Source organism: Desmodus rotundus, chromosome 12, assembly GCF_022682495.2.
Source record: "Desmodus rotundus isolate HL8 chromosome 12, HLdesRot8A.1, whole genome shotgun sequence".
Classification (NCBI taxonomy): Eukaryota; Metazoa; Chordata; class Mammalia; order Chiroptera; family Phyllostomidae; genus Desmodus; species Desmodus rotundus.
The window spans coordinates 71,704,130-71,730,783 of record NC_071398.1 but is presented as its reverse complement, the minus strand read 5'-3'; the positions used below and the strand labels follow the sequence as shown (position 1 = coordinate 71,730,783).

The 26,654-nt window shown below is 53.6% G+C and overlaps 1 protein-coding gene across 2 annotated transcripts in view; it reads left to right on the top strand.

The window, feature by feature from the left end:
• The window catches only part of RASSF5 (Ras association domain family member 5), a 72,085-nt gene extending 47,620 nt beyond the window's left edge, over positions 1–24,465 (top strand). For both annotated transcript variants that reach the window (XM_053914523.2, XM_045182896.3), the window contains 4 exons: positions 18,565–18,675; positions 19,728–20,025; positions 20,531–20,646; positions 22,115–24,465. In XM_053914523.2, the coding sequence (XP_053770498.1) occupies positions 18,565–18,675; positions 19,728–20,025; positions 20,531–20,646; positions 22,115–22,267 (678 nt within the window). In that variant the 3' untranslated portion in view covers positions 22,268–24,465. The remainder of the gene's footprint in view (positions 1–18,564; positions 18,676–19,727; positions 20,026–20,530; positions 20,647–22,114) is intronic.
• The last annotated feature ends 2,189 nt before the right edge of the window (positions 24,466–26,654 follow it).

The window sequence follows — 26,654 nt, the reverse complement described above, 5'->3', positions numbered from 1 at the left end:
GCACCTGTCCCATCTTCTCTTGCCTGGACAGGGCCTCTGTGGCAATCGGGGACATCGGCCAAGCTTGCCTGCCCGGGGTGCAGCCAGGGAAATCCCCACCGCGGTGCCAGCACCAGCACGCCAAGCCTCAGGCACAGCACCTGGCCCTGACCTCCTTGGCTTGAGAGAAAAGAAAAGAACTCTAAAAATAAGTTCCAGATGGGAGCAATAAAAATAAAATAAAAATCTTCAGAACCTTTGGGCCAGTTAACTATGTTTCTATGTGCTGTCATCTCAGAAGCCTCCACAGCCTAAGACTGACCTCGAAGGACTTTTCATGGCCCCTACGTCTCCCCTTCAGGCTGTGGTCTGTACTCCACTCCTGTTTTCTCTGGTCCTCGCCCCTGCTGCTTTTCTCTGCCCAGATGGTCAGCCCTGTAAGATCAGACAACCGCATCCCCTTCAGGTGCGAGTACAGGTTACAGCAGCAGGCACTGACTAAATGCTTGAGTCCTGTGTGATCTGAATGGACTAACTTGTATCAAACAACCCCTGTTTTTCAGTTCTTGAACATAATCAACTTTATTTCTCCTTCAAAGTTACATTGGCAGGTGAGGGTCCACAATAACACATGGGAAATTCTGCCCCTCAGGCCCGGAAACGGTGTGTTTTGTACACCCACATGCCATTGGCCAGACCTCAGTCACATGGCCACAGCTAACCACAGTGGAGGTTGGGAAATGAAGTACAGCTGTGAGCCCAGGTGGAACAGGAAGCCGGTTGTGGTGAGCCTTCAGCTGTCTCTGTCACACATCCTCCTGCCTCCTTCTGTGCCAGCCTCCTTTGGAAGTGCTGCTCATACTTCCTTGGTGAAGGGTCATAGCCTCTGTCTCTTTGACCTTGTACCTGTCATTTGTCTGTCACTGAGGATGTGCCATTCCTAGAATGGGGTCCTGTCACCCCTGAGTACCTGGGGAACTCCTCGAGGACCATGCTTTTCCTTGCTCAGCGCTTCCCTGGTTCCTCTGTGGCACCTGAAGCCTTTGCTGCTGCCACCGCATTGGAACCAGCCCTTGGACCACTTTCTGAAAGTGGAGATGCAGGGGCCCCATACGAGACTGACTGGCTCCTGCATGTTTGGAGGCAGGACCCTCAAATCCGCTTTTTAAAATATGCCCCGCAGGTGGTTCTCACGTATACCGAAGTCTAGGGACCACCCGTGCAGGAAATGTTTGGCGACGGACTGACTGCTTCCGTTGGAGCAGAAGACGGGCGTTTACCACAGATTCCAGAGAGGTTCCTGGGCTGGAAATTGAAGCCCAGGCGTAAAAGGATCTGTTTCTGGTCACACAGCTAAACAGAGACAGAACTGAGGACTTGGGGCTCCAGGCTCCTGCTCAGAGCCGACCCCGTCACTCCCACCGTAACTCGCTGACCACGACGACCGTGACCAGTGCTTTCTGTAATGGGAGCGGCATAGGGCTGTAGGCCAAGTCCTGGCTTCTCATCCCAGCTGCAGCTGATAACTGAGGGGCTGTGGCCAAGTCACTGCTACCTGCCAGGCTCAGGTGCTTCCTCTTGTCCTCTCAGCAAGAACACAGGTGACACGAGCCTGTCGTTTTCTTCCTTAACTGAGAGTCCTTGTCACTTTGCACAGGAGCAGATCCTGCTTCCCAGTTTCTCATGGGACTGGAGGGATTTTAGGCACTGACCCCCAAGTTCAGGAAAGGGTAAGGACCTCCCTAGGGTGGGGCCAGGAGGAGGCCCGGAGTGGCTACCGTGAGTCCTGTCTTCGGGACCCCCTGGGACTTACTCGGGACACCCTCACTACCGTGCTCAGATTCTTCCCCTCCCAGCTGCCTGTCTTTCTTCACTCATCCCGACTCTGCTGGCTTTGCCTTACAAGGCAATTCCTGGGACAGCTTCAGGCACATACAACAGCCACCTGCCTAAGTAGTTCAGGGAGAAAGGAAGAAAGATTATACGCTGAGATCAAGCCCTAAATTCCAGCTCTTAGTCCACACCGTCAGGTGGGACTCTGGATCCTACTGCTGGCCCAGGAGCCTGTGTGGGCTCCCGTCTTTCTTCGGCTCTTGACTTGCCAGGTCACCCACACCTGTGCACTTTCTGGCTTTGGGATCCTCTTGTGTGGAGGACCCAGACTTGTCATCACTTAGGGCCTCAGTGTCCTCTTCGAGACGGCTCATTCTATCCATGAAAGAGCATGGGGACCCAGGCCTGGCCTGATAGGTTCCTTGGGGACCAGCGGGCCAGATAAATTTACTAAGATCAGGAACATTCGAGTTCAGGACCAGGAGGAAGAAGGGAGCTGTAGTGGCAGAAAACTTCAGGCTCCAATCCCTGAGTCTGTGGCTTCTGTCCATGGTGCTGTCCTGGCCCGTCTCTACTCTCTTCTTACCCCTCCCCAGTGTACGTGACCCGGCTCATCTCTCTTCCTGGCTCTAGAACATTTTCAGTAGCCTATTGGAGGTCTCACATGCCCCTCACATACCTAAAAGTTAATGTCTTGAACCAGCTCATAGTCTGGCCCATGGCTGATTTCTCACCCTGCCTCAGCCCCACCATCCTAGCGGCCCATCTCCGAGACCTCAGGGTCTCCCCTCCTCCCTTCCAGTCTGCTGCTCTGGTTTCTGCCTCCACAGTGTTGCAGATGTCAGGCTCCTCCTTTCTGTCCCTGCCCTGCTCTGTGGTGGGTGCTTGTCACTTCTCACCAAATGCTCCAGGAGGTCACGCAGCCAATTTCCATCTGCTTCCCCCCTTCTGTGTGCCCTGCATGCTGCTGCCAGGGGCATGTCATCCTGGGATCCCAAAGCCTGCAGAGCCTCTTCTGCGCTTTCCGAGCGAAGCCCACACGTGGTTCCTGCTCTTCATATAACATCCAAAACCCTGTAACGCCCAGCCTCAGTCAGAACATCGTGTTTCTCACTTTCTTATATCACTGAGCACCAGCGCTGGGGGACACAGAGGTGGGTAAAATGTGGTCTCCATGCTTAAAGACTGTATGGTGCCCACCACACTGTGCCACACACCCTAGTCCCTCCCCTCTCCCATCCATGGAGCCTGGGGATCCGGGGCCCTATGCAGAGGGACATCAGGAGGAAGACACTGCATTTACCCTGCAGCCACGTGGCTCTCCTCAGGACAGCGTGGCAGCTCCCCAGACAGGGAAGATGGAGGGGCTGGCTCCTTGACTCCAGGGGTTCAGGTATGAGTAGCCTAGGAGGAGCTGGGGACAGGTTGGCAGTGACGGACAGTGACAGAGCTGCAACAGCCACGGTGGGGGGGTACAGGAGATTAACTGAACCTCTGAAAAGCTGAGTCCTGGAGCTGGAGGAGGATAGTAGAGGTCACCACAGCCATTCAAATTCCACCCAGGCCTACATGTCCCCCACTGCAGGTAGGGGGAGCGAAGCTGTGCTTATGGCCACCATCCTCCTTCCACCCACTCACCAGTCCTTCCTGGCCCGCGGTGCTGGGCAGCATGATTTCAGCTGGCTGCATTCCTGCTACATGTGGGGCTACCGTCCTTGGCAAAAAATAACAAACCCAAACAAACAGAGAGGGTGGCACAGAGCATTTATGCCAGGCAGACCACACTGGCAGGGTTTCTGTTGCAATCAAGCCAAAAGGCTGGCACATTCACTGAAGTGCTAAGTGCAGGGGGCTCAGCCAGGGGCGAGGTCCCCACCCACATTTGTCCAGCTTCAGAATACATACTCTTTCCGCTACCCACATGACACCCTGAGTGAGATCAAGTTTTGAAAGGCTCCAAATGAGCTCGAATCACCTATCTCAAACCCTGGTGGCCTATTGTAGGAAGCTGTTTTTCTCCTTCAGCCCATTCCCCGGTGCTGAAATCCAGGCCATTTTTTTTTCCTGTTTTTGTTTTGGAAAATCTGGGTCACCTTACTCTAATGTGGTCACTTCACCAACGTCCAGTTCAAGAGCCCCTCAGAACACTCCTCAGCTCCAGGCTCTCCGCCCGCGTGATGAGTGGTGTTAGACTGTCCCCTACGCTGTGATGCGGCCGACAAGTGGGAGCTGGGTCTGCAGGGCACTAGCCTTGCGATGAGGGCGTGAGGCAGGGCCCCTCCGTCGGCCGAACATGTGGAGAGGCAGCAGGTGTATTTAATCTGCACAGTCGCACACGGCTGGGCAGGTGGGGCTTGTGAGGAGAATGTGGGTGCTGGTGAAGTGGGGTGTTTAGAGAGCATTTCTGCTTGTGACTTGAGTGCTCCCTTCTTTGCTCCCCAAATACCACACGTCTTTCTCTCCTCTCCCTCATTTTGATGGGCCGTGATTTTCTGGGCGAGGGACCCTGTCTGGTTCATCCTTGTGTCCCCAGCATGTGGCAGGTGCTTAATGAACGTTTGATAAAGGAGAAGTGGGCTTGGGGCTTCTTGCTCAGTAACAGCAGCCCTCAGAGGCAGCCAGCCCGGGGGACACACAAGCGAATGCTTTAGGGCAAGGCAGGGCTGAGAGCTGATCTCAAGGCTGTTTTAAAGGAAAGCTTGTTAAGATTCTGGATGCAGAGTCAATGGGTTTTTCCAGTAACTACGAAAATAAAAATCTCACTGAGTGAGCAGAAATGCAGGGACAACTTTCCAAACATAGAACAGCCCCCTCCATCCCGTCTGTGATTGCTCAGCTGTTTGCCCCGGAGGAGAGGAGGAGACCAGGCAGGGCTGGGTCCCTAAGCAAGCAGACCCTGGCACCTGCTGGCAGGAGTTGGCTTAGGCCTTCCTCAGCTGAGGCCCCTTGGGGGCTGGAACAGAGGGGCCCAGGTGAGGAGGTGGGAGAGGCTACTGTGACAGGTTTCTTTCAGACATGGGCAGTGGCAGGTCAAGGGGGAGGAGCCAACGCACTCATCTGTCTTACTTTGCCGATTTATTTCTGAGCAAGTGAAGATCCATCCCGGTTTGACCATCCTAGCAGATTGAGTGTTCTCAGTGGGCCCAGGTGGAGCGGGCAGGGGCCCCAGGACATCAGTGAGCCCGACGCTGGCCGGGAACCTGAGCCTTCACTCCGTGTGAGCCCAGAAGCATGCTTGCTGGTTGAGGCCTCACCTTCTCCTTCCATAAAATGGGAAGGCTCACCCCTCCAGTGGAGAGTGAGTGAGTGCTAAAGGGAGGCCCAACATTTGGTTGTGAGGACCTGTGGAGAACTTCCCAGGCCTGGGATAATAAAAGACGTTTTGAGAAAGGCAGATATGTGTTGAATTCGACATGGGGAGGTAGGGTTCATTATTGGGGCGTGGAGGTGTAAGGCTGTGTTCTCAGAACAGAGAACGGGGGGGAGCGAGGGGTCTGCTGGGCAAGAGTTGAAATGTATGACAATGATCATTGATCATCGGGCCCTGACGTGGGTCAGGCCCGTGCTAAGTGCTCCATGTGTGTAGACTCACTTAATCCTCACAACTGCACCTGGTTTCCAGCTAACCATGAGGAGGCTGGGGCACAGGAGGGGGTCAAGGAAAGTGTCCAGGGTCACACAGAAGTGAGGGCAGATCCAGGATTGGGGCCCCAGGAGCCTCATGCCAGAGCTCCTGGCCCCTAACCTGCCCTGCTTCTCCGACAGCACTTTCCAGAATTGTCCGAGTAGTCAAAGCCCCAGCAGTGAAGCCCAAAGTTGTCCGCAGACACCGTCCCACATCAGCAGCATTCCTCTCGGAGTCGAGGAGGGCGGCGCTCTTTGCCAGATCATTCAGGAGAGGGAGGAAACCAAATGTCCCTGCCCGTGAGTCTTCAGGACACAGTGAGAGGACACACACGTGAGAACTCAGCACTACTTAACGACCAACTGAGACACGTTTTAGTATCACGAATGAATCCCCAGGCACCAGCACAGGGTGGGGTTATCGGGCAAGCAGCACAGTGGCAAGAGGACTTGTGTGGGCTGGTGCGGAGGCTCCAGCCGCTAGCACCTCCCTGCCCCTCAAAGCTGCAGGCACAGGTGGGGCTTCCCGGCAGAGGGAGACAGGAAGGACGCACTCCCTCCAGCAGGGCAGCGCAGGCTGGTGTTCTGGCAGCCGGCGCCAGTCCTGAGCCGCCTCTCCCTTCCTAGCAAGTGTGGGCACTGCGGGCAAGCTGGGAACTGGGTGCAGGCTCCACGTGCAGCTCTCCACCTCCGATTTAACCGAATCATTTATGCTGCCGATCGCCCTACCCTGCCGGGAGCTCCACCCCGAGCTGGGGACAGCAGGGGGTGGGACAGGGTACACCTGGGCTGGACAGTCACGGCACCTATGTCCTGTCCAGCCCAAGAAAGGCCTACACTTGGAACCCGCGAGCTGGACTCCCAAAGTCACCCCTCTCTCATGGCGCAGTGAGGCTGCTGGGTTTGACTCCATGACTCTCAGAGCACGTGGGGTTCTCCGTGAGGCTGAGGAGCCTATACTCAAAGCATTCTCGTGCAGGAGGCCCCCCTTGTGAGGGCAAGGAAGCCCCCCTTGTGAGGGCGAGGAAGCGATTTGGAGAGCTGGGACAAACAGCTCTGAAAGTGAGCCAAGCCCCAGCTCCCAGCTCAGTGACTTCAAGAGCACACCACGACTCTGGCCTGGGGAACAAAGAAGACCCAAGGTCCAGTATTCCCCCAAATCTTCCTTTTGCTCTTGCGTCCATTTCTCTAGGGATGGCTGAGGTTGGAAAGCCAGACGTGGCTCCTTGGCCACGGGGTGGAGACAGAGTGGCAGGGGAGTGTCCGAAGCAGCTGGAAAGTCCCCACAGCTTAAGTCACCTAAGGACTCAGGTTGCTTCAGCATGTAGGTGATGGGGCCATTTCCTCTCCAGGCCCCTCCCGGATCTCTGAGCTCAGGCTTCCTGTCTCGGAGCCACGCTCTGGAGGGTCACCTGGCAAGCACCTACCTACAGCAACCGCTCTAAGCTGGGCTTCTGTCCAGATCAGCCCAGTGTCCAGGCGCTTCTCAGTGCACCGTGCAGGAGGGTGGCCCGTGCCGAGGAAGGAGCCTGCTCCTGGAGGTCTGGGCACGGAGGTCTTGCTTAGAAGTGGGGTTGACCCCACACTTGCTTAGAATATAGAGAGTAGGGGGAGCTCTTGACTTTATGGGAGCTAAACGAAAACAGCTGGTTACATGGCCTGCAGGTCCGCCTGACCTTGGAATCTCCTTTTTTTATGGTAACAAATATACATGACAAAATTTTATCATTTTAATCATTTTTTAAGTATACAGTTCGTGGCATTGAGCACATTCACATTGTTATGTGACCCCCCCCCCCATCACAGAACGTTTCCATCTTCCCCAACTGAGCCTCTGTATGCATTGAACAATACCCCCGTACCCCTCCCGGAGCCCCAACGACCACTACTCTCCTTGCTGTCTCTGAACCTGATTACTGCAGGAACCTCAGAGAAGTGGGATCATTAAGTGTTTGTCTTTTTGAGACTTGCTTCTCTCTCTTAGCACAAGGTCTTCAAAGTCCACCCGTGTCGTAGCATCTCGGGACGTCTTGCCTTTTGCAGACGAACTGCACTCCAGTGTGTGTATGTGCCACGTTTCGTTCATTCATTCGCCATCCGTCAGTGGGCCCTTCCACCTCTGGCTGTTGTGAAGAGTGCTGCCGGGACTGTGAGTGTGAATGTAGTAGTTTGAGCGCTTGCGTTCATTCTGGGGGGTTAGATACCTGGCAGTGGAAATGCTGGATCGTATAGCGATTCTTGTTTAATTTTCTGAGGAATCATCATGCCATTTTCCACAGCAGCCATTCCATTTTCCATTTCCATCCGCAATGCCTAAGGGTTCCAATTTCTCTATGTCCTCACCGACGTTTATTTTCTGTGTTCTTGATGGTAGCCATCCCAGTAGGTGTGGTTTCGATCTGCATTTTCCCAAGACCGGTGATGTTGGACACCTTTTCACATGTTTATTGGCTGTGTGTGTGTGTCTTTGGAGACATGTCTATTTGAGCCCCTTGTCTATTTTCTAATTGGGTTGCTTTGTCGTTGTTAAGTTGTAGGGGTTCTTTATACATTCTAGGTATTGATTCCTTATCGGATATATGATTTGCAGTGGAATCCTCTTCAATTTGATTCTGAAAGAGCTCAGTCCAGCCTCAAGAGGGCCTGGAGTCTGGTAGACATTCACCATACCCACCATCTTCCCTCAGTGCTCTGGTTCTGGGTGCTCCGGGAACACAGAAATGGAAAAGGCGCAGCCCCTGGCTTTGGGGCGCTCACGGGCTACTGGGGAAGAGGGCTTGGACACAACAACCACTACTGTACTGAGGACAAAATCAGTGCTGGAGTCACTGAGGCACAAGCTGCTGTTGGAAGGTCCACTAATGGTAGAGAGAAGCAGGGGACTGAGGAATGTGTCCCCAAACGGTGTGTGAGTTCCAGATGTGGGGCATTCTCTCAGATAAGAAGGACGTCTCCAGCTCAGTGCTCACACTAAGGGGTCGGGGGGACTGAAAGGAGACATACCTGGGGGAGGGGAGAGGGGCCAATATGGAAAGCCAATGAGGGAAACCAACCTGAAGGAAGACCTCAGGCCCGAGAAGCTCTGGAGGGCTTGCGAAAATGCCCCCAAATGCCCGTGGCCGTCACAGTACAGTGGATGTTGTCACTCTCTTCGGCCCGGATCACACGTTGGACCGGTGATCTGAAAAGGAGGCTTCGTGAGGACTCTCAGAAATGGTCAGGACAGGAGTCTCCTCTAGTTTCTAGTTACTGTCTCTGAGGTAGATGGATGCTGTGGGATGAGGATCTGCTGGGGCCCTTATACAGCTGAAACCTTTCAATTTTGTTATGTGGGGACAGGCGTGCCCACATGCGTGTGTGTACGTGCATGTCCAGGTGTGCACTGCATGTGCGTGTATATATGTCTTACTACTTCCTCCTCTTTTATTCGATTCACTAAGCAAATGTTTGATGAGCCCGTCCTGTGTCCCAGGCACTGAGCTGGGTGCTACGCCAGGGAAGAAGCGAGCCTCTGTCAGGGAGCTTCCACTCTGGGATCAGCCTGCAGGGAAGTGTGCGGACCTGCGGAGGCAGCCCGGCTAGCTCCATCCGGGCCACAGCCAGGCGAGGGGGAAGCATGAGGGAAACACAGGTGCAGCTTGACAGAAGACAGAAGGCAGGCAGTGTCTTGGGGCCCCCAGCAGAGAGGACAGGAGAGGGAGGGAGTCCCATCAGATGTGCCAGTTTGCCCAGGATTGCCCTGATTTTAGTCCTGCATCCTGAGAAATCTCGTAGTCCCAGGCAAACTGAGACAGTTGGTCACCCTACTTGGGGCTCAAAAGCTGAAAGCACCGCCAGCTTGTCCATGAGTCGCGGTTGGCATGTGGTGCCAGGGGTCTATGGTACTCAAAGGGCCCACAAAAAGGGCTTTAATCTCTTTTAAAATCAGGAGGAAAAAATGAACTTTTAGGTTGAAGAAAGTATTTCAATATATGACATGTTTGTCTTTATACCAATGCTATCACAAAAGGTAATTTACAATAATTTATTTAAAGATTTTATTTATTTTTAGAGAGAGGGGATGGGTGGGAGAAAGAGAGGAAGAAAAACATCAAACTGTGGTTGTCTCTCTCGTGCCCCCTATTCGGGACCTGGCTTGCAACTCAGGCATGTGCCCTGATTGGGAATCGAACTGGTGATCCTTTGCTTTGCAGCCCACACTCAGTCCACTGAGCTACACCAGCCAGGGCTAACTTACGACAACTTTTTATGGAGGAAAGGGCCCATGGCCCTGAAGACCAAAGTGCTTGGGATGCACGAGAGCCATAATGTGGCCCTGGTGGAAACACCTGTCAGGGATCAAGGGTAAGGCAAGAGGCCTCCCACACTGGGTCCATCCCCACCAACAAACTTGCCTTTGTGCTGCTGGACAAAGGACCACCGACCATAATGGCGCACTAGCTCCCGTTGAGTGCTCACTCTCTACTGACATCGTGCTAAGTACTTCCAAAAGAAATCTTAGTCTCAGTGAGATCTCCTTGCCCAAGTTCACACCAGATCAGGAGCAAGGCTGGCAAAGGCCAACCTGTAGCCGATGTGCAGGGCAGCGTGGTCTAGTGGTGAAAAGCAGGGACTCCGGGGAAGCACATGCACCCCTCCTTGTGTTTTGGGGGGATGAAATGAGATTGTGACTGTGAAGCCCTGAGAGGTGACCTTTATTACTGTAATGAGGCACCGCAGGGCTGGAACTTAAGTCACTGTAGCTCCAAATCCACAGGGCTCACCCAGCCTCCTGTGTGGAGCTACTGTTCCCTGTTTCTGACTCACCCAGCTGCCTTCTCCGGCTTGTAGACTGAGAGGGTCACCTAAAAGTGAGGGACACTGTGCGCAGGCTCTAAGACACAGTGGCATCCTGGCACGTTCGCTGACATCACGCCCGTCTTCACGGCGCTGACCTGGGCTGCCTGGGGTGCTGCTGGGGCTCAGTGCCACACTGTGTCGTGCTTGTTTGGTGTTTCACCCTGCGTGTATCTGGCTTCCTTCCTCAGATAGCCTGGGCTCCTGAGGACAGGGACCACCCCCTTGGTTTCATGTCCCAAGGTGCCTTTCACAGTCCTCACCCCACAAGGCAATTCAATCAGTTACTCTTGACTGACTGTCTACGTTGACCATCTGCTCTACGTCCCGTCTTTGGGGGTTTCAGTCTCTTTCCATTTGTTCAAATACCATCCCTGGTATTTTCCCTGCTTCTCTCCTACGTCCCCCTCCCCCCCCCTGCCAAAGCAACTGATTCCACGTGGTTCTGTTTAGACAGATGGCTCCATGCTGAAGCCCCTTCCTTCCTTCCTCTCATGGGAATAACCTATCAGAGAATGCAGGTTCAGAAGTTTCTAACCCTTTTATACATGGGACATTGCACAATTCACAGAGGGACCTGTGGGAATCACCGCTTCACTGCCAGGGGCTGCTGAGAAAGCCATCCAGAGCACCGGCCGTTTGGGACTTGGGAGAGGGCCCCGAGGTGAGGCTGCATGGGGCTTCCTCTTTCCCATCTGGTTGAGCCCATCACAGAAGGAACCATGAGCCTTGAATGTGGTCTGGACGTTCTGGACGCAGCCTGGACCAGTGGCTGCCTGCCCTTTCTTCCCTCAAAGGTCCCTATTTAGGACAGGCCTGCCAGAGACGCCAGGTGTTTGGGGTCAGCCCCCTGTCAGGCTGCCAGATAGAGTGGAAGGTGTCTGCAGATGGTCATTCTCATGCTACAGACGCCTGAGGCTCTCCTCCCCACCACAGGCCTGGGGATGTTTCCACGCGAGGGGCATGAAAATTGCTGCTGACAGAGTTGCTAAGAGCCAAGAAAGAGGAAATGTGGCAAAGGCTCATGGTGAATGGCTTTCGGGGGACTTCTTGTTTTGTTTTCTTGAATCGTATGCGTTAAGAAGGCACAGACCTACTTGAGCTCGGCTCGGATGGGCTCTTGCTGTCGAGCAGAGAGAGCAAGTTGAGTCCTGAGACAAGCAGAGTCGCAGAGGTTAGAACTGTTCTTAGTGCTATTTGAGACCAGTTATCGCTCTGCAATTTGGACAAGCCCAGCTACCCTCCGAGAGGCTCCCAGCCCCACACCCAATTCTCTGAAATAGAAGAGGAAGCAGTGATGAAAGAAACCACCCTATCTTATATGTGAAATCTTAGAGCTGCAAAGAGGCCATAGAGCCTCTCTGGTCTTACTTCATGATTTCACAGATGAGGAAACAGGCTCTGAGAGAGGAAGTGGCTCCCCGGAGATCACAGGTCATTTGGTGGTCTGGCATTTGTTTTCACCAGGAAACTGCAAGGAGCTGAGCCAAAGGGCTGGCCTCCAGCCAAAGCCCACAGCCCAACGCCACCCACACCGTCTTAGCATCATCCTCTTGGGGTGTAGGTTGGTGGGAGGTGCCCCTGCACTTGACTGGTGTCCATGGCTGGACTCTGGGCTGGGAATCACCCAGGCTGCTCCTCCCTCTCCCTGCTAGCCAATCCACAGGTATTTATCTGACCCCTCCTTAGAGGGGAACCCAGTGCTCAGCCAGGTCCCACAGGGGGCACAAAAGAAACAGTCATCAGACATCGTGTCTTTCTCCCTCCAGGGAGCATCCAATTGGGAAGATGGCATTAACACGTGTGGAACAATAATTAAACAATAAAAGGAAGCATATAATTAGATGCTACCCGTAGCCATGCGGGCTATAAAGGCACATCCATAGGTCCTGGCAGTAGTGGATTTAACATTGGCAAGCAGCTGCCGAGGCCCATGGCATGTGGTAATTTGCAGCTTTGCTACGACAGGAATCTGGGGCTTGGGGCATGGGGCTGGTGTTTGGGAGGGAGTCCCTGAGCCAGTGAGTGAGCCTAGATGCCCAACCTGCACCCCTTCCTCAGCTAGCTTGTTGCCTCTTCACTGGATAAGGGGGGAGAGTTGGCAGAGCTCCAATGAAATGATAGAGCTTTTGTCTGCTTGTGAAAAGTGTCCATTAGATGAGAGTGATATTACAGTAGGCCCATCAACTGGAGGTATGAGGAAATACACAGGAAACAGGACTCTCGGCGGAAGTATGATTCAGGGGAAAGGCAGAGGCTAGAACGAACCTGTACACACCTGTCTGCATTTGGGAATTAAAATGTCAGGGATCTAATACGTTAGGAGAACAGAGAATGAGGAGACTGCTACGGAATCTCATCGGGAAACTAAACGGAGAAATGGACCTGGCGGAGATGGGGGCTGCGTAGTCTAGGCAGGAGGAACTGCACAAACAGCCGTGGGGAGCCGAGCAGCAAACTGCTGCCCCGGGGCCAGATTCCGTAAACAGGGTTTTGCTGAAACACAGCCACGCTCACCTGTGGCTGCTTTGTGCCACGGTGGCGGAGCCGAATGTCTGTAACAGAGACTGTGTGGCCTGCAGAGGTGTCACACACACACCGTTCTCCTTGCAGTAACGACGGTTGGACTTTTCCTGGACAGTCCTTCGTATGCATTATCTGGCCCCATACAGAAAGTGTTTGCCAGCCACGAGTGTAGAGAGAGGAGTGAACAAACTCCGTGGCACAGGGGCAGGACTCCATTCGCCTGGAACGACTAACTGTACAGGCCTTTGGATGCGTTTATCTTTTTCAAAACACTTCCGTGCCCACGATCTCGTTTTGTTTTACGTTGGTATCAGTGCTATGAGGCAGTAAAGGGTTTTCACCCAAATTTACAGATGAAGAAACTGAGGCTCAAAGAGCGTCTCTGACTTGCTTAAGATCACTTAGTTGATAATGGGGGTCAGAACGCAAACATCCCACAGGTGTCACCTGAGCCTCTCCTCTGTGCCAAGCTGGAACTGGGCCCCGGGATGCCAGCTGGACAAGACGGGCACCGGTGCTTCTCCCGCGGACTTCAGTCTGAGGTGGAATCCAAGGCTCACTGTGTGTATTTTCCCCTGTAGCCAATAGGGGACTGTTGAAGTTTTTTGAGCAGGTATTTATTATTTGTTTAACGCTTAGTGCCACTAGGCATAGAAAAGAAATAGAAGTATGGTGTAAGTCGTTAACGAGCTTGAGTCTAGTTGGGAAGGAAAACCAAGATGGATGGTGTACTTTGCAGTTAATGTAAATAGATGCATGTTTAAGTGCCAGGTAGTATAGTGTTAGCTTTAGATGTAGGCTAGCTTTAACCTCACTGGGGCTCCGTTCTGCATCTGTGAAATGGGCATGATAATGGTACATTCATCATGAACTGGTGGTGAGTAGAACAGCGCCCGGCACATAGTTAGCCAGTAAACAACAGTAAGGAGGATCATTGTCATCATTCAGGACTGGGGCGATCAGAGAACCCTTGACCGATGAAGGGACTAGAGGTGAGCGGACAAGAGTGATATTTTAAAAGCAGGAAGAAAAGGCTGACAAGTTCAAATAGAGGGAGAGAGACATTTTTGGCAAAAATGAGGTTTGTGTGGTTTTGGTCGGGAAAAAATGGGCATGCATGTGCCGGAGGGCTCCAGCACCGGGACAGACATCATCTCCTCGCCAGCTCCGCACCTGGGGCCCCATTGCCAGGGCTTTCACTGGCTGCCTCGTGCAAGCTGCCTCGTGCAAGCTGTCTCGTGCAAGCCTGGGGAGGCTCAAAGCCACAGGGGTCCCTGGGCACCTCTTCTCAGATCAACGCGTCCCTCCCTAGTGACCAAAATTAAGACTTTACACATGTCATTGATTACAACGCATAATTAGCCAGTGTTTGTTTGCATTCTTCTAAAAATAAAGTAAAATTCAACTTATGGGACATCTGCTTGGAGATGGGCCCCAGACTGCCAGGGAATGGTGCTTTTTATTTTCTGTTAAGGGTATTTTAATAGGAAAATTTGAGGAGCACTCTCAGGGGGCACCTCTAACTCATAGTACCCAGCCTCTTCAGGTGTCTGTACCCCAATAACCTCGAGGGCTGAGAGAGGACACAGCCCTTTGCATGGCTTAGGACATTTTCCCCCAGCACCATGGACGTGCCAGGTGCATTGGGAATGGCTAAACCATCTGCTCCCAATGCCTGGGCTCAGTCAGAGCAGATGAATTCTATGCCAGGTGCACGGAGATGTGTAAATCCCCAAGGAGAGACACCTCACAGGCCAAAGCCTGTGTTTCTTAAATCATAACAGAGTGGGTTCCCCATTCTGTCTCCGTTTTGGGCCATCCCAGGGTGGCCCAAAACTCTCCCTGCCTGGTTCCTACCTCTGTGCCTCTGGACAGAAACAGATCTTTCATTTTGAGGGCTTGAGAATCGGGGAGGTCAGTAGAAATTGGGGTTGTGGCCCCCGGATACCTGCAGGTTACTGTGTTATTGCTTTTGTCCACGCAGCAGATGCGGCCTTTTAGGTCAGCCCTTGGGACATGGGGCAGCTGCGGGCCTCGGCAGCAGCCTGGGGGCCTCGAGCTCAGAAGCTGCCTGCGAGGGGTCTACACCAGTTCTCAAACCCTGCTGCACATCAGAACCACCTGGGAGGTGTTTTAAAGGCACTCTGCCCAGGGTGTGCCCCAGACCAATGAAATCGCCGGCCTGGAGCTCAGGCACTGTGTTTCTGAAGAACCCCCCAGGAGACTGTGTGCAGCCACATTTAAGAATCACTGGCCTAGGCTCTGTATCATCCCTTGCGTGGGAAAGGATTAGTGGGCCCTGTGGCTGGCTGGCTGATTGGCTGGCCTGTTTGGAAGGTGATTCATTCAGTCCACAGGTCAGACCCTGTCTGCCAGATGTGGTGTAGGCAGCAGCCAGCCCAGCCCCGGGTGCTGACATCCCAGGGTGTGAGGTTTCATGTGGTGGCCACACAGGGCTCCTGGCACTCCCAGGCGAGGTGGGGAGGGCGGGAAGGCTGTCTTCTGCGTCAGTCAGTCCTGGAGGCGGTACCCGTGGCCACTTGTGTCCCTCCCCCAGTTGTGGTGGGAACGGGGTAGAAGAGGCGGGTGCTCTGCTGAAGGAAAGGGGAACAGGAAGAGGAAGAAGCTGTGGGTTCAGGCAGTCCTGACTCTTGCTGTGTTCAGAACCAGGCCTGGAGCCACCGGCCTTTGAAAGCCAGGACACAGATGCCTGTCCTTGCAGAGAAGTGGCTGTAGTTCATTTCGAAACTATGAGAGGAGATCTTCCAGAGCTTCTAGAGTTTTCTTTCCATCAGTTAGCTTTTTAAAACTTTATTTAGTTTTAGAGAAGGGAAGGGAGGAAGAAAGAGAGGGCGAGGAACATCTATAGTTACTTCTTGTACGTGCCCTGACCGGGACCAAACCTGCAACCCAGGCATGTGCCCTGACTAGGAATCGAACTGGTGGCCTTTCACTTTGCCGGACAACACCCAACCCACTGAGTCACACTGGTCAGGGCTCCATCCTTTAACTCTTTTATGTAGATGAGTATGAGAAAGCTATTCACTCTTGAGGAAAAACAGCCTGCGTGCTTCAGAGACAGACAGAATTGAGTGCAGAATAGTAGTAGGACATTGGTCCTTCTGACAGGAAGCTCCCAGAGGGCAGGCAGGGTCAGGCCAGGTCCCACAGAGCTGCGCCCAGGGAAGGCATGAGAAGCTCCATTTTGAAGGTCCCTGGATTAACGAATGGACAGCGAATGAAGTCAGTGCTACTCGCCTCAGGCAAACAGGAGATGCCCTGCGGAGTGCTTCCCCTTGGGGGGTCTCCCACGGAATCGAGTTCCAGTTCCAGAGACCTGAGTGGCCACATAGGAAAAGCATGGGCCCTACACCCTGGCGGCTGCATCACCCCAGAGGTTAGAAGTTTCTCCTTGTCATCTTCTCAGGAGACGCGGTGCTCTGGGGCCTGAGGCCCCTGGGCCGGACCCACTAGTCCAGTATACCTTGGGTGCAGGTTTCACAGGTCATGTTATGTATAGGCCTTGGTTTAGCAACTGCTCATCCCAGCCCGGTGGCACGGCACTTCAGTGATCATCATGGTGGGCCAGGCCCTTCAGCAGACGAGGCCATCCTATGGAGGCCACGTGGTGAAGTGAGAAGCACGTGGGTTCCAGACTTGGGTGGACTTGGTTCTAGGCCCTGTTCAGCCACTTACTAGCAGTAGAACCTAAGAACCTCAGGCATGTTTCTTAACCTCTCCGAGCCTCAGTTTGGTAACCTGTAAAAAAGGGAAAAAACAAGTGGTATGTAAGACAAGGCAGGTGAAAGCACATAGCACAGGGCTGTTATTGTCAGGACCCCTGAGGAAGAGCAGAGAGGGAGGACAGGCCAAGGGAAGATGCTGTCACAGAAAAGGGACGTCAACTCACCTCCATGCTGAGGGCTGGGAGGCCATGCCAGCGCTCCTTGGTGGCCGCAGAGCTTGAAATGATATTGTGGGATTGGAAAGTGGGAGGAGGAAGCAGTGGCACGCTGCTGAGTGTGACGTGTCTCCCACGAGCCCGCTTGCTGAAGGGAGGAAGGCCAGGTCAGGCTCTGCCGTGGGTGGCGTTGTGTTCAACTGGGTGTTGACGTGATGGCAGGTGGCTGTGAATTCCCCACCCAGACCAGACACCCACTGGGTGGTGTTGGGTGGTGTGGGGCAGGGGCCCAGAGAACACAGTCACCTGCTCCTCTTGGCCTCAGTTTCCTCTTGTGCCAAACGAGAATCCTGACCCTCCCTGAATCGGGTAGATTTCTAAGATCAGGCAAATTCTCGGTGGGTTTTGACCAACCAACCTATTTATTCATTTACTCCCCTGAACTGTGGCTCCTGCGCTCCCAGCCACACTCAGACCCCTCGGAGACGAAACCAGGAAGGTGGGTGACGATGAAATTGAGAGAAATCCAGGGAATTGACTGACGGACAGAGTGGCTTGGACCCCAGAATTCACCTCTGGTCCCCTCCATCGAGCGAAGAGCATTGACCTGCATCTCCTCAGCTCTGTTCTTCCTTTATTTTCCCCAGGGGCATGAGGGTAGGGGAGTGATGAGAAGAATAGATCGTAATGTCTTAGGGAGAACACAACGGAGCAGAGCTGGAGTTTTCCTTTAGCTCTGCACACGCCGACTGCAGGGCTTTAGGCAAGTTACCAGACTCCGAGTCTCGGCTGTCCGCTGTCAAACGGGACGATCGGCCGACTTGCGGAGTTTTGGTTCAGGGGGGCTAAATGAGATAGTGCAGGCCAAGTGCGTGCCAAGCTCATGCACAGAGGGGCGCTGAGTAGGTGCAGGTGTCCCTCCACCCCAGTAGAGGAGGTTTGCCCCACAGTTACTGTAGAGGTCTGTAGCCCCCTGCCCCCACCACGTCACGCATTCACTTGACCAATATATTTACTTCTTACTATGATGTGGGGCCTAACCTGGCGGCCCAGTGCCCTTGGACCCCTGGGTCTCGGAGAGCTACTGTCCTTCACAGGCTCGCATGGCTCTGCCTCGCCGTCACCCTGCCTCTCTCATACTCCCCGGGGAGACGGGTTGTGGCTTGCATTTCTCTGCATCTCCCGCAGCACCTAGAAAATCTCCATAGCAACCCTGGGTCAGCACATGCAGGTGTGCTGATCCTCCAGGTTCATTGTCAGGGCCTGTGGCCCGGGCACTTTCACGCTGTTCTCACCACCAGCCTGAGGGGTGGCATCGCTCCCATTTCACAGATGAGCAGACAGTGGCCCGGCTGGGACTGGACCTCTGTTCCCACCGGAATCCGTGCAATTTTTTTTTTTTTTTTTAAGTCTTACCGGCTTGGCTTTAATTAGTTTTAATGCTTAAGTTTTTAAAAGTGGAATCAATCAGAGGGCAAGGGTGTAGGGGAGTAATTGTTTCATCACTTCTCTTGTAAACTCATATTTAGATTCTTCTTTGGAGTAAAACGGGCTCTTCACTGCATACAAGGTTATTTCTGAGTTGCAGAAACTCCCTCGGTTGTTTTTGCCAGTATCCTCCACTCCACCTTGGCTGCCACAGTCAGCCAGACACAGGGCGAGGACCCTTTTCTCCTGCAGCTGCAGTGGGAACTTCAGCAGCAGTGACAGCACCCAGTCTGGCAAATAGACGCCTCCTGCAGCCATGGCCCCTGCGCGGGGCTGCTGCTCACTTCTGGCTCGGAGGCCTCTGGGAGTTTGCGGCCGTTCCCCTTGGAATCCTGAGAACTTTTGTACACCCACCCTCGCTTCCGTGTCTGTTCCAGAATGCCTGCAAACCTGCCGAGGAGCCCCGCAGCCCGCCCACACTGCAGGAGATCAAGCAGAAGATCGCCAGCTACAACAGCCTCGAGAAGAACTGCCTGGGCATGAAGCTGGTGAGTGGGCCTGCCCACCTGCGCCCCCCTTCCTGCCTCCTCCCACCCTGCCCACCCCACGCCTCTTTCCCATAGGGCTCCTCTGCAGTCCCTCTGGATTCTGGGGCTACCCACCCGGACAGCCCCTTTCTACTGGCCTCTGGGGGCCTCAGGGGTTGTGGAGGGCCGGTAGCCTGGCTGTCAGGGCCTCAACTTTAGAGAAATAGAATGGGCTTTAAAGTAAGATGCAGATCCAGCCTCTGGCTCTTCCACTTTTTCACTTGTGACTTTGGGGAATTTTCTTAACTTCTCTGGGTTTCACAGTAAAATGGAGATATTAGTGCCCTTTGGGGAATTAAATGCTGCACAATGACCAAGCGTCCGGCACCACTTGGTCCCCAGGAAGCCCTGGACAAAGGGCATTCACAGCTCCTCTCGGTGGCTGCACAGGTACAGCCTGTGTCTGGGGAGCTTCTTCAGATTGTGCAGAGCTCCGGGAGGGGGGGGGGGGGGTTGGTATGGGGAGGGGCACCAGCTTTGTGTCAGGTTCAGAAAGGCCATCTTCAGTAAGCTGGGGAGGGGCAGAGAAAGTAGGAGAGCCCTGCCCCCTGCTGGTGGCTGGCAGCAACGGACTCTTTGGGGCTTTAGCTAGGTGCAGCCGGAGGAAATCCAGTCACAGATATGCGTGTGTGTGAGTCTTGCAGGCTGTGGGTTTTTGGAAAAAGGCCACTCCAGAGCTTGCCCCTTAAAGTGGGGACTCACCTAAGGCATCTGTCTGGTGGCAGATTTTGGGCAGGCAGCCGGAGTCTCTCTGGAGGAAAGGCCACAGCAGCCCCAAGTATCCTCTCTGCTAGCCAGATGCTGTGGGCCTCCTCAGGGCCCACTGGGCACCCCTAGGTCAACGGAGGCAGTGAGGCGGCCAGGGAATCAGGTGGGGGCTGCCCGGGGTGGCACGGCTACTAGGAAAGGCCTCTGCAGTCGTGCGACCTGGGGCAGTTGCCCGAGTGACAAGTGGGATTTGCAGGACAGACCTGCCCTGACCCACGTGCCCCCCCCAACACACACACTGGCAGAGTGAAGACGGCACCTACACGGGCTTCATCAAAGTGCATTTGAAGCTCCGGCGGCCCGTTACGGTACCTGCCGGGATCCGGCCCCAGTCCATCTATGACGCCATCAAGGACGTGAACCTGGCAGCCACCACGGACAAGCGGACGTCCTTCTACCTGCCGCTTGACGCCATCAAGCAGCTCCATATCAGCAGCACCACCACAGTCAGTGAGGTCATCCAGGGGCTGCTCAAGAAGTTCATGGTGGTGGACAATCCCCAGAAGTTCGCACTTTTCAAGCGGATACACAAGGATGGGCAAGGTATGAGAATGTGAGCTCCCCCAGACCGCCTTCCCGCTCTGCCTCTGCCCCCACAACCCACCCGGCTCGGGGGAGGGTGGCCCTCTCCGGGGACCACAGTGAGGCCATCTACACGGCGTAAGATCTGTGGAAGGCCACGCATGCACACTGGACTGAGCGCCGGACAGGGAGCTTGTGCCGCTCACTGTGCCCCTTGCTCCACGTGCTACTTCATGAAAACCATACCCGGGGCTCCCACTTCCTAGCCTGCGGAATGAAAGAGACCCACCCCACTGCTCCTAATCTTTTGAGAAGTGACGTGAATGGAAACAGCTTCAAACTCTGAGCTGACACCAGAGATAAGGCTGTTCCTCTATTTATTCTTATCAGGTTCATCCCCTTAGGTTGGAAGGATGCCTCTGTCCAGTGCTATAACTGCCCCATCTCTGCCCAGTCTGCCCCACCCATGCAGGGCCCCGCCCCTGTCTCCCCAGGCAAGCTCCCAGCCCCCTCTCTTGGTTTGCAGTGCTTTTCCAGAAGCTCTCCATCACCGACTGCCCCCTCTACCTGCGCTTACTCGCTGGGCCCGACACTGACGTCCTCAGCTTTGTGCTAAAGGAGAATGAGACTGGAGAGGTGGAGGTAGGCCTGGGGCCCTAGGCTGCCACACCAACACAGCCATTGGGGCGCAGTGGGTGGGTGCAGGTGGCACTGTCCTCTCTGCCCAGTGCAGGTGCAGCAGGAGAATGACTTGTGGAAGGTGAGCTGGGGCGAGTGCTGGCCCAGGTTCAGTGTATCAGCCAGACTGCTGGATCCCTAGGGTGACAAGATCTGTGGAAAGACAGGGTTCCATGTGCTTTATTTCTGAAAACCCAGGACGGAGGGGCACTGGCAAACACACCTTGGGTTCAGCCCAGGTTGTTTTGCTCCAGGGTGGCCTGAGGTCCCAGCCAGTGCCATTTCTGGGCTCCACTGGGCATAGATAGTTTTGAGCCTTTTGTCTCTCCCTGGTTCTTAAAAATTGACCACACTCCCCCAAGGGGAGCTGTCCGGTCTGGTGGTGCAAACTGGGCCGAAAGCAGATGGGCGCTCCCAGTGGCCTGGGATGGTTGGAAGGTGGACTCCTGTGACCGAGAGCAGGGGAGTTCTCACAGTGTTTGTCACACGGTGTTCAGCAGAGGCCTAAGGTTTGGGAGGGCCGTCTGGGATGTCACTTTGGACATTTGAGGGGTCTAGGCAAGTGGGACCCTGTCCCTTCTCCTCACTTCAGCCAGGCAGTTGTGGTTGTTTGGAAAACTTTTCTACTGAAAACGTGTGAGCCCTCTGGCCCAGAGGAAAGCTCACGGGCCTGGGAATTTAGAGACCTGGGTTCTGACTCCAGCGCTGCTGCCGCGGGCTCAGTGACCACGGCTACACCGCCGTCCCTCTGTGGACGCTGGGTTTCTCGTTTATGCAATGTGGGGAGGAAACCATATAAACCTTGCTACTTCTTTGTGCTCAAAGAATTTAGGAGTTGAAACCCCTGGCCCCTAGAGGCCCAGCTCCTGGGTCACCTGAGAGGCCAGGTCCCGTCCGGGCAGGCCTGGGCGGCGAGGCCCTGCAGAGCTTTGCAGGTTACCTCGTTATCTGCTCTGCTGGCCACGGTAGATCCCTTCATTTCATGGCAGATGAGAAAACAGGCTGTGAAGGGTGGAGTGGTGAGCTCAAGGTTACAGGGTGCACTCAGGCTGAAACCCAGCCTCCAAATTCTGAGAGTCTGCGCATTGGGAGCCTCCCATGACCCAGGCAGACAGCTGGAGCCGGCCCACTGGGGCCCTGGGTGGACCGGGCATCCCTCTTCAGATCTCAGCTGCTACAGAGAGCAGTTTAGATTATCGATTAACAATATGGATAATTGGCTCGTGGACCAGTACCTCTTAGTCAGAAGCTACCAGGATTTGATACTTGGTTGCTAACATGACTCGGAAAAGCCACGCTTTAGTCATCGCCCCTGTCTGTTCAGCAGCAGACCACGTGCCGTGGGCCGTGGAGGCAGCAGAGCCTCTTGGGTCGGGCGACTACTAACCCGTCTCCTGTCTGTTTCTCGCTGTGTCTCCCCCTCGCTTCACAGTGGGATGCCTTCTCCATCCCCGAGCTCCAGAACTTCCTAACAATCCTGGAGAAAGAAGAGCAGGACAAAATCCAACAAGTGCAGAAGAAGTACAACAAGTTCAGGCAGAAACTAGAGGAGGCCTTGAGAGAGTCCCAGGGCAAACCTGGCTAACCAGCCCTACTTCCTCCGCTCCCAATGCCCACGGATTTATTTTTTATTATTAACTAATATCTTGCAACAGACACTTTTTCTCAGGACACCTGTGACGATGCGTTTGCGCTCGCCCAGCAGGCCCAGGTGCGGCACAGTCTGTGAGGGACACGTGCGCGGGGCTGGGTCCTGCCCACCTCCCCGCGCTGCCCGTCTGCAGCCTGCCGAGCGGCGCGCCTGTGAAGAACGACCTTGCTGTCTGCAAGCCTTTCACAAACCAAATAGTTGCCTCTTTCGTCACCAAATTGGAACATTCACACCAGCCGGCAAAGGAAAGGAAAAACGGATTAGAGACGTATGTTCTTTCTCTGGCTTTTATTCTTCAATTGCTCCTTTAATTGCCAGCTGCAACACCTTTATTTATGAGTCAAAAGTGGTAGCACATTCCTTTAGCGGGTCTGAGCTAAGCTGCTGAAAGCAGGATAGTGCGCGTGAACGGGCTGTGCCCCACTGGCCCCAGATGCTCAGACCAGGAGTGCCAGAGCTGGGCTCTGCCAGAGATTTCCCGAGAAGCTGCAGCCCGGGCCTGGCCCTCATCACCCCAGTCCGTGCACACGTGAGCCCAAAGGCACGCAGGTGGTGCTTATCCACATCTTGGTCAACAACTGCTTGTTCTTAGGTTACAACTTTATTCGATACTGCCGTCATCCTCGTGTTTCCACCAAAAGCAAACCAGCTGTTTACCATTTTCGAAGTCTCCTGCTGAGTACGGTAATCAGGCAGTCAGAGAAAACCAAACAGCGTTGAGGAGAAATGTGTGTCCAAGCCGTTTCCAGCCTTTCCCCAGCCAGAGATCGGGGCCCGGCTGCCACGGTTTCCCTGGGCCTCTAGCGCTTCTCTCTCCTCCAGCAGACTATGGAATCTCCAGGTGCTGCCAGAGCAGCTGCCTTGACTACAGAGAGGGAGCCTCCAACTCAGTCACCTTGGGGTCCTTTGTGTTTTGAAGTGCGGGCCAACCAAGGGCACTGTGCTCAGTGAGCTGTGGGGCTGGCCAACCTGCTGACCTCCCCACTGACCCCAGTGCCTTTTTGTTTGTAGAGAGACAAGCAGGGCAAGTTTGCTTGAAGCTCTGCTGCCGACGTGTCCCTGCCAGGCAGGGGACCGCAGCGGTGCTGGAGCCAAGGCCGGGAGAGCCCTCTCTCCAAGTGTGGGGCCAGGGTCAAACCTTCCTCCCATCGAAGGGCCTGGGCTTTGATTCCCATATGTGATGTCAAACCACATTAACAGGAGGGATCAGATTCCTGACTCTCCATTTGTCCTGGCTGCTTGTTCTGGTCCAAACTTAAAAGTAAACTAGCCAAACAACTCAACCAGTAGCCAAGACTGCAGAGACACTCCAGTGCCGACAGAGAAAGACTTTTAACTTTTAAAGCAGGGCAGGTTTTTCGATCCAGCCTCCGAGAGACCATTTCTTCTACGTCCTCTGCCTTCCCAAGTTCCTCTTGGGCTGGTTCAAGCCTAAGTGTCTTTGTGTAGCCTCAGAAGTCCCCTCCCCAACGCTCGCGGAGGAGTCCGCGCCGCCCTGATCCGAGAAGGAACGCTGGCCTTCTCCACGCAAACTGTGCATGTCTTCAGAGCTGCAGAGGCAAGACAGGCTCACAGCCTGAAAAGGTTGTTTAAGCCACAAAACCCCGGGGGGTCTGCCGTCTCATGCTCAGCCTTATCGCTTCCCTCCCTTAGGCTCTCTCTCCCTGGCGTAAGTTAAAGGGAGTGGGCCGAGTCCTTTCCTCCGTGCTGCATGTCCTTCCCAGTAATAGAAGGCCCAGCTCCTGCTGCGACCGCTGTGAATGCTGCTGAGAACCTCCTTCCGACGGGGGTGGCTATTTTATTTTTCAGAAGGAATAAAAAGTCATGTACATATATATTCCATAAAGGTGTATAGCTATATGTAAAAGAGACAGAGGTGTTTATGAAATAAGAAAATTATGGGGAAACGCAGACTTTATGTAAAGCAATTAGACCCAGGACCGGGCCTGAGGCCCAATCCTGTGGAAACGGTGTGGACCCGGGACCCCCTTCCCAGAGGCGGGTGCGACTGTCGGTAGTGCCTTCTATCGTCCTGTTGTCCCGTGTGTGTTTTTGTCTTGAGGATATTTCCTCGTTAAATGTCTTTCTTATGTGGGTTTTAAAAAAGTAATAAAAGCTTGTTGCAAAAATGACTCAGACTGGAGACCCCGTCCTTGAACTTCACTCTCCCGTGGACGCAGGAGCTGGGGCCGAGGGCGGAAGCCGGGGCTTGAGGGCGGGAGCCAAGACAAGCACACACCCCTTGGCAGAGTCATGTTCTCTTTTGCCAGAAACGGCATGAAGCCTACCGTTCCAATGATCTTGAGAAAACTGTCCAAATACATGGGCGGGAGGGTGCTGCTTAGGTGACCGGCTGGTCTACGTCCCCACAGAGTGGGTGAGGAAAGGGAGCTCATTACACAAAGGTGCTGAGTCAGAAGAGGAGGTGCTTTCTGGGGCTAAGGATGGCTAAACGCATGACAGGCTACTGAGGTAAGCAGTGATTCTTGTGTTTCTTCTGCTTCCAGTTCTTTTATTAAAATTCAAGTACAGTCGATATGCAACATACTAGCTTCAGATGGACAACACAGTGATTTGACATTCATGTACTTTACGAAGTGATATAGTTAGTAACCATCTGTAACCACACACAGTCATTACGATATTATTTTCTGTGGTCCCTGTGCTGTACATTCCACCCTCATGAATTACTTATTTTATAACTGGAAGCTTGTAGCCCACTCCCCTTCACCCTTTTCATCCACCCACCACCCTCTTCCCTCAGGTAACCATTAGTTTGCTCTCTACGTCTATGAGTCTGTTTCTTTTTTATTATTATTTTTTTTTAGATTTCACGTTTATGTAAAATCTACAGGATATGTCCTTGTCTGACCGATTCCTTTAGCATGATACCTTCTTGGTCCGTGCCTGTTGTCACAAGTGCCAGGGGTTTGTTCTTTTTTTTGGGGGGGGGGTTGTTCTTTTTTGTGGCTACTGTTTCATTGTATTATATCACATCTTCTTTACCCACTTGTCCATCACTAGACACTTGGTGCGTCCACACCCTGGCTAGTGTAAACAACGCTGCATCAAGTGCGGGGATGCGTGTGTCTTTTCAAGCTAGTGTTTTCGTTTCCTTCAGCTAAATGCCCGGAAGTGGGATGGCTGGGTCTTACGGTAGTCCTATTCTCAGTTTTCTGAGAAAAAGCCATACTGTTTGCGAGAACAGCATGGAGTGGCTGCACCGATCTACATTCCCACCAACAATGCATGAGGGTTCCCTTTTCTCTACATCCTCACCAACGCTTGCTATTAGTTGACTTTTTTTTTTTAAGATCTTATTTATTCTTAGAGAGAGGAGAGGGGAGGGAGAAAGGAAGGGAGGGAGAGGAACATTGGTTGGTTGCCTCTCGCACACCCCAAACCGCGCACCTGGCCCGCAACCCAGGCCTGTGCCCTGACCAGGAATCAAACTGGCGACCTCTAGGTTTGCAGCCCAGCCCACAGGGCCACACCAGCCAGGGCTGTCGACTTTTAGGTAGTAGCCATTCTGACAGGTGTGAGGTGCTACCTCATTGTGGTTTTGACTCACATTTCTCTGATGTTGAGCATCTTTTCACAAGTCTGTTGGCCACGTGTACGCCTTCTATTTCTTACCTAGATTTATTGTGTTTCACAGATGTTGTGTTTTTTAGAAATTAAAGGCAAAATCCTCTACCAGCAAGGTCACAATTCACTTTATTGCAATACTTGCTTCATTGTAGTGGTCTAGAACCAAACCTACAATGTCTCCAAAGCATGCCTGTGTTTAAAAGTAAAATAGGAATATGGTTGAAAGTTTAAGATCGTTATCACCTGGAGGAAGAGGACGAGATGAGGTGACCAAAACAGTCCCTTCACTTTAGCATTATCTAACGTCCATGACAGGAACATCTCAGTAACCATGGAAATGACCACACATAACGCAGTAAACGGGGACCTCGGGCTGCAGGGGCTCCTAGGCTCTCGTTCAGTTCACTCACTGCCTCCCTGCAGGAGAGAACGTCCAATACACCTTCTTAAAATTACCCCGGATGGGGCCCAGCTGTAACCTTTGTTCACCTTAGACCTCCCCGGAGCCTGTCTCTGGGCACATATGCCAAAACCTAGAAATGCACCAGTGTCTGCTTCTCGCTGAAACTCATTGGGTCACAACATGGGATTGAGTTCAAAGTTCTGAGTTTGGCTTTGACAGAGATTATTTGGTTTAGCACATAGAAAAAAAAAAGTCCATCACACAGCCTAACTCTCCCTGCCACCTTACATGCGCCTTTGTGGTCAAGAGGAGGAGAGGGAGGATGAC